General features: G+C 49.3%; 1 protein-coding gene across 1 annotated transcript; it reads right to left on the minus strand.

Moving 5' to 3' along the window:
- Nucleotides 1-1,123: 1,123 nt before the first annotated feature.
- On the minus strand, nucleotides 1,124-5,938 carry BAMBI (BMP and activin membrane bound inhibitor). Its single transcript, XM_054274020.1, has 3 exons — nucleotides 5,812-5,938; nucleotides 2,335-2,625; nucleotides 1,124-1,887 (listed from the first exon to the last, which is right to left on the minus strand). The coding sequence occupies exons 1-3, from the start codon at nucleotides 5,885-5,887 to the stop codon at nucleotides 1,469-1,471; spliced, it is 786 nt and encodes a 261-aa protein (XP_054129995.1). The 5' UTR covers nucleotides 5,888-5,938; the 3' UTR covers nucleotides 1,124-1,468.
- Between the last annotated feature and the right edge of the window lie 1,560 nt (nucleotides 5,939-7,498).

Consider the following 7,498-nt stretch of genomic DNA (forward strand, 5'->3'; position numbering starts at 1 on the left):
CCTGCACACCCCAAAGCAATCTACCACAGCACAGGGATCAGAGCATTGCTGCAAGGCTGATGTAACCCCGTGTGTGCCATTCCCTTCTCACTGCAGGCAACAGGAGCACCTCAACTTCACAGCCAGAACAGGAGACAGAAGCACTTCCAGGGCTTCTTAAAACATAGATGAATACTACACTGGTGCCAGGTTTTGTCTTCTGAAGCAGCATTTTGGATGCTTCTTTCACCATGATGTGGCTTCAGCCTTTTAAGCAAGTATACTTTAATTATTGTGAAGTCTAATATAGCAAGAAAAATAAATACAATTAATTCCTTGAATAATCCAGAGGTTGTTTGTTTTCAGCAACTAAGCATTGAATAAATGAATGATAGAGTGCTGCCAACTAGCAGAAGGAGTAAGAAGCAACTAAGTGCACAAATATTGGCCAGGAAGAAGAGCCACCTATGCAAGAACAACATAAAGGAGGAGCCAAAGATTAAAGCACAATGTTGTTTCTTCAGTCCCACACAAAACTAGGAGCACACGATACTTAAGTTACATGATAGAAGAGCAAGGCGGATGCTTACCACTGTGCCCAGAGGGGTTATAAACAGAAAAAAAACAAACCACCAAACCTAACAGACAGTGCGGTTTTGGGGTTTCCCTCTCCTCCCCAAAGAAAAGTTTGGGTGTAAAAGGTACAAAAGGAAAACAGATCATAGACACAAGAACTGTGAGACAAGGGAGGAAAACCAGTGACTCCTAATTCTTCATATCTTTCTCACACATTTTGCACAGAGGAAGTCTTTCTTCATTAACAGAGGAAGAAAGTTATCATCACACAAAGCCCTGAAAGAATTCACTGAGGTTATGAACAAAATGCAACAGCCAAGAACCAAGGATGTGGGTTCAGTGCTACTTGAAGCAGAAAACAAAGCTGCTACCTTTGTTCTCAAATAACCACCTAAAGTCCTTTGCAGAGTAGGAAAAGAATGCGCTTTCAGAATCTAATTGTTATGCATGGCATTACCATGTACACCTTGCTTTGTTTTCTACTGTCATCCACGAGAAAACCCATTTTCCAAAACAGAAATCACAAGCAAGTTTCAGAGAAAATATATATATTTTAAAAAATCTTTACAATAAGTCAGGAAACATAGGAGCTTGCATACAGTTTATTATAATAACTCAGTTCTCAGCTCCCTACAGTTCAGATAACCCTGGTGACAGTGTTTACAACTTCTAACTTTTGCTTTCACAATTCTGAAGCAAATAATACATTTGAGTGTATTTTACTCTGTGCAAATAAGACAACTTTTGGAATCCTTCAGAAGAAATATCCAAGATTCTGTTTCCAGAGGTCCTTTGTTTCTCAAAGATGATTTATGAGAGTTTTTGTTTTAAGATAAAGTGCTCCTGTCCAGCAGAACCCAAAGGCCTTCAAGAGTCCAGAGAGTAAGTTTAGCTCAGATTAAAAAATAATTGGTCATACAAATTCCAGCTTCCCATGTCCGCTGTACATTCCCCAGTGGACTAGTGAAAGAATTTTATCATTGCTGAGGTCTGAATGTCTCATTTTATCACAGGTCATGCAGCAGTTCTCGTGACCAGTCACAGGCACCATGCATTCCAAGTCCAATTTTGCCACCTGCCCTTTTTTCGAATGATGTCCATGAAAACTGTAGTGCAAACGAGAGAGCATTTGCTGTCGCTGATCTTGCAGCCTCTTGTTTTCACTCCTGAGCATCCTCAAGGCCAGCATGATGAGGAGCACCAAGATGAGCCCACCAGCTATTGGAACAGCAATTACAGCTGCCCTGAACCATAACTCTTTTGAAGAAGTCAATTCTTGCACCTTGGTGATGAGGTTCCTGCTGCTGTCGTGTTGATATCTGCTCCCTTGTCCTGCAAAGGGGAAAGATGTGAAGCTTATTTCAGGATTTATATATACACTGATTTATGTATAAGCACCTCCCTTAAATCACGCACTGACAAGTTTAAGGACCAACTGCTACACACTGCAATATCTACAGAAAATACTCCTGTAAAGAAAAAAATTAGTTTCTAAGTCTGCTTATAACGTAGAATTTCTTACCCCAATAGCCAGTTTAACTAGGAACACCACTGCCACTCTTAGACATAATTTCAAGATGGCAAGAGAAACTTCCAATATTAATACAGACAAAAAAACCTAATTGGCTGAGATATGCTCCTGCATCCACCCACCTACTTCTCCCTCTGGTGTCTCTACTTACATCAACAACTACATCAATAACAGCAGATGCACAAGGTTTTGACTGTAGCTGGCCTGATGGCCAGAAGAGGGGTTTCACCGAAGCTTTATTGCCCTACCTGAAGCATCGCCCCTGGAAGGAGACAAAACATCATGCAGTCCTCTGTAATTGCACATATCTTCATGGCAGCATTCCAATGTGGACATGGTGGTGGTGCCAGAGTGGTTTTGTGCTTGTTTGGCTTGGCAGATCTCAGCTGTGCTTGCAATAGAGTCCAAGCAGCCATGAGTAAGTGGGGAATGTGTATTCTGAGGATCAAGCAGTCTGGAGAAACAGGCACTAAGCTCAGATTTGCACATATAGCCAGTTGCAACACAGTGTGCAGCATCACAGTAGCATCTGATTTCACCTAAAAAACAAAAATTGGGTAAGAAAGGTAAGAATTTGGTCCTCTAAGGACACCTCACCATATATCCTTATTAGCCACATGCATCACACAAACTCAGTGCCAGTTTTGAGGTACTTCTTTAGGCTGTAGAGCCACAAGAGCTGGGGTTGCTCCCTTCCCATCACTGTACAGCGCTGAAACCTTGATCCTTGTAAACGCCTTGGGGCGCTTGCTTTAATGACTAGTGCTACAGTCCTTTGAATTAAAGGGAGAGCATTTCACTAAAACAGGGACTGGGGAGGGCTTGGGTGGGGAGGGGGAAGATCACAGTGGCTTATTTTTTTTCAAGGTAAAAAACTAACAAGACTATTTTATAGCTACTTCCACTCTCTGTCAGCAGTTGCCTTTAACCACATTTAAAGTGAAATACCAGTTCTAAAAGCAACACACACTTTGAGTCCGGGAAGAAAGTGACATCTATGTTTTTAACCATTACTCCAGGAAGAGTATTCTATTTTTATAAAATAACGTTTCTTTTAATTGCACATAAGCACACAACAAAAATACCAAGCTTAACTATTTACATGACAAATGAAAAAGAGAAACTCGGAACTGCTGAATTGTTTATTACCTCTCAATACTGCCCCAAAATTTAAAAGGTTTAACTAACACCTTATAAAGCTATTAGCTAGAACCATTACCATCTAAGTCTCTCTGTCAGGAAGGTTTTACTGTGTGAAACTGAGCAACTATTTCTTAATTTCAAGAGAAAGAGAAAATCTTTAACTAGTTCTTCATGCAAAATGACTTTTTAATATTATAGAACAAAAAAAGTTCCGGTTTACAATTATTCTGCTCACCAGAGACAATGAGTCTCAACTCAAATGTGAAGGTTTTTAATGGAGTGAAACTGCAAGGCTAAAGGCTCCCCGTTGCCTCTCCCCACTTTCACATGCAATCCAATATGCAGTAGAAAAGAGGAAACACTTAAGACTGAAAATCCTTTACCGGCTCTACGAAAAATATCAGGAAACCTCAAAAATTTCTGAAGGAAGCGATAAAAAAAGTTCCCTTCATAAAATTCTTCATGTTGGGCTCTCCAAACTGCTCTGGTATGAATTAAACATGTCCTGTGCTGTAGCAAAAACCTACTCTTTCCAGGCAAGTTGCAACTCAAACATAATTCAGTGTGCCATCGAGCCAAGGTTTAAGAGGAAGCCAGATTCTGGAGACATGCTTGGAAGAGGTCTCCAAAATGGACTTAAAACTACTTCTGGTGTGCCTACTGAACTTGCCACCACAGTAGCACCGAGGCTTTCAAAGCTGACTGAATAGTCAGATGTCTTCCTCCTACAGTCTGCACTGCAAAAAAAATTAATCTACAGGCTTTTCTGCTGTCACCCCTTCTTATGATGTTACCTACTACCTATATCTAAAAAAAACAAAACCCCAACTGTTCTGCAAGACGTTAAAAAAATCATCCCAAACAAGTTACCTTCCTCTCGTCAGGCTACCTTAATAGTTTCCCCAAAATGCTACTGCAGCCTCCAGGCCTTGAAGTTCCCGCTGCTCTTTAATAACTCTGCTTAATAGAAGCCAAATGATGGAGTGTCTCACTGTCTCCAGTCCAATTCCCTTGGGGTTTCAGACCAACTAACCTAATTTTTCATGAATTCACACTCATTGTCATCCAGCATGTTACAGAAAAAAAAACTCAATCATTTTCTAAGCATTCTATACCAGATCTCTCCCCTACCCCTCTGAAAAAATAGTTCTCATAATTTCTGCACTGTTAAATTTAAGATGCAAACATGGCACAGTACCAGAGCTGACAGTTCTTTCGTGAGTCTCAGCACGGTACGGAAGTAAAGAGAAACAATACACATACTTTCATTTCAACTGCTTATACAATCACGTTCAAAAATCTTTATTTTATTGCCTTAAGACAATCTTACAAACAAAATCTGACAGGCTAGTCATCAGGTTAATTCAACTGCTTTTTAATTAAAGCCACGTTTTCAGTGAAACAAAATGGACTTTGTATTACTGTATTTCTGTCAATTCATAAAGTTTCTTCCTGTGCTATGCAAAAGGCCAGAAAGGGTATTTAGTATTTTGAAACAGTGAACAATGCCCTTCTGTTCCCTCCTCTTTCTTGTTACTGTATGTAGCTATTAAAGAAAAATGTCTGCTTTTAGTCAAGATGGCTACAGGAGAGACTGCAGGCTTCTCTTAAAGCTTTTGAAGTCAACAGCAGCCAGAAGTCTGTGATCCCCTAATTATATCATTATCAGGCACATAGTTTCAGTATCTGCGACTTCACATCACTCAGTCACTCCCTGTTCTGCCCGCTTTGATGGGGCCAGCAGGCTCCCCCCTGCACGCTGCAAGGCTGTTATTTAGGGTTAATTACAGCCTTCCTTCCAAAATAAATAAATACCGTCGCACATCACCACCACGCTAACTTATCCTTTCCCTCCTCCGCGGAGCACGACGATTACCGGCAGCCAGCGGGTCGCCTCTGCCCCCGAGGGCGCTCCCCGGGCGGCCAGACCACAGAGCACAGCCCCCAGAGCCCCCACAGAGCACAGACCCCATAGAGCACAGCACCCACAGAGCACAGAGTCCCCAGAGCTCACAGCCCCCGCAGAGCACAGAGCCCATAGAGCACAGACCCCAAAGCTCACAGCACCCACAGAGCACAGAGACCCCAGAGCTCACAGCCCCCGCAGAGCACAGAGCCCATAGAGCACAGACCCCAAAGCTCACAGCCGCCACAGAGCACAGACCCCAGAGCTCACAGCCCCCAGGCCCCCAGAGCTCACAGTCCCCACAGAGCACAGAGCCCCCAGAGCTCAGTCCCCAGAGAGCCCCAGGAGCCCCGCAAAGAGCACAGAGCCCCCACAGAGCCCACAGCCCTCAGCGCCCCCACAGCCCTCAGAGCCCCCAGCTGCCCCGCGGGCGGGGACAGCGCCGGGCGCGGCTGCCCCGCCGGGACACGGCGGGGCCGTGACTGCCCGGCACCAGCGGCCAGGTGGGCGGGGAGGGACACAGGGGCGGGAGGCACCGGCCCGGCGGCTCCTCCGCCAACACCGCTGGGCGCGGGCTCCCGACATAGCGCCGGGCCCGGCGGGTCTCGGGCAGCAGTCCCCGGGCACTCCGCTCCCTCCGGCACGGCCCCCGCAGGCGCCCCGCCGCAGCCCTCACCTTTGGTGAGCAGGACGGCCATGGCGCACAGCTCCAGTTGCAGCCAGATGAAGATGTAGCTGGAATGGCGATCCATTTACCCGGCGCCGCTCGCCACAGCCCGCAGCGCAGGCACGGCCGAGCCGCCGTCGCCCGCCCCTGCCCCGCCGGAGCGCCGAAGAGCCGCTCGCCCGCGGGCAGAGCCGTGGTGCGGCCACTGCTGCTGCGGCAGCGGCGGGCCAGGGAGACGGCCGCGGCTCTCCGCCCTTCCCTCGCAGTTTCGCCGCGGCCGCAGGAGCAGCAGCAGGATCGGCGGCGCGCTGGCGGTGCCCGGCGGGCGCTGTCTCACTGACACGGAGGCGGCCGCGGCGCCCGCCCCGTAAATACGGCCGGCGCCGGGCGCCACTGAGCCCCGCCCCGCCCCCTGCCCCGCCCCGCCTCCCCATTGGCTGCGCCTGCCGGGAGTGGGCGGGGACCCTCTCCGCCCAGCCCCGCGGCGCGGCCCGAGCCCCTCCCGCGGCGCCCCCGGGCGGCGGCACCGGCACCGGGAGCGGGGCCGGGAGCGGGGCCGGGCGCGGGGCCGGGCGCGGGCCGGGCTCTGCGCTCGGCGATGGGCTCTGAGCGCCGGCAGCCCCGCAGACCTGCCGGGAGAACGGCCGCTGGCGACACCGAGCGCCCTCGCTCGCTGCCTTAGGTTCGGGGCTCTCCGGGGGCCGGGGAAAGGGCGCCGCCGGGTCCCCGAGATAATTCCCTACGGAGGCAGCAGCGCGGGGTTCCACTAAAAAACATCGTGATGAGACTGCGAGTTCGGCGGAGCCGCGATGGATGGATGGATGGATGGATGGATGGATGGATGGATGGATGGACGGACGGACGGATGGATGGACGGATGGATGGACGGACGAGCTGTCCTCAGCCCGGTGACCGGCAGCGCCGGAGCGGAGCGCGGCGGTGTCCGAGCCCTCCCGCCCGCGGCCGCTGTCCCGGCGCTGCCCCAGCCCTGCCTGTCCCGCACGAGGGTGCGGTGATGTTTCCCGAGCGGGAACAGCGGCGGTTCCACTGCAGCCGGGGCTTTTTCCCCAAGGTTTTGGGAACCCTGCGCCCGGGCTTGGCGCAGCGCGGAGCCGCAGCCGCCGCGGTGCAGCCGGGCTGTCCGTCCCCGGTGTCCCGGCCCGGGGTCACCCCGCGGCTCGGGGGCTCCTGCACCTCACCTCGCACTCAGCCCCGCACGGTCTCACCCGCTGCCGTCACATCCGCGCAGCAAGGGCAGGCCCGTGGCACAGAGCTTCTAGCGAATATACCCTGCTGGAACTCTTTCCAGTATTTCATTTCCAAGAACAGCTGGTGGGGATGGAAGCACGAGTTCTACCACTGAGCTCCGATACGGATCCTGTAGGCTCCGTTTAGCTCGGACAGTTTTCCTTCACGTGCTGGTCCTGAAAAGAATGTGCCCCTTAATTAAAATTTCTTTGCTAACTTAGTTTTCTTCTTTCTTTGTTCATTACGTTTTATAAGCCTTGATTTCTACAGTACAGGCTGTTTCCCATTTATGGGCAAAATGCTTTACATATTTGGGTCCACTAGTAGTATTAAAGCTGCTGGATAATATGTAGACAATAATAAAAAAAATACTTGAGAACTTTCATTTTAAATTTTTTGTGAGTCTTTAAAGACATTTTCAATAGGGGACATAATACCTCATGTTGGA

Source organism: Melozone crissalis, unplaced genomic scaffold (assembly GCF_028551555.1).
Source record: "Melozone crissalis strain CALT ecotype California unplaced genomic scaffold, PUWL_Pcris_2 ptg000016l_1, whole genome shotgun sequence".
NCBI classification, from domain to species: Eukaryota; Metazoa; Chordata; class Aves; order Passeriformes; family Passerellidae; genus Melozone; species Melozone crissalis.

What these genes read in the sequence shown, in the direction of transcription:
- BAMBI (XM_054274020.1), bottom strand. Translation starts at nt 5,887, where the DNA reads ATGGATCGCCATTCCAGCTACATCTTCATCTGGCTGCAACTGGAGCTG. An exon ending in GGCCGTCCTGCTCACCAAAG is followed by an intron (nt 2,626 to 5,811) that starts GTGAGGGCTGCG and finishes TTTGTTTTTTAG; the next exon opens with GTGAAATCAGATGCTACTGT. An exon ending in TTCCAGGGGCGATGCTTCAG is followed by an intron (nt 1,888 to 2,334) that starts GTAGGGCAATAA and finishes TCCCCTTTGCAG; the next exon opens with GACAAGGGAGCAGATATCAA.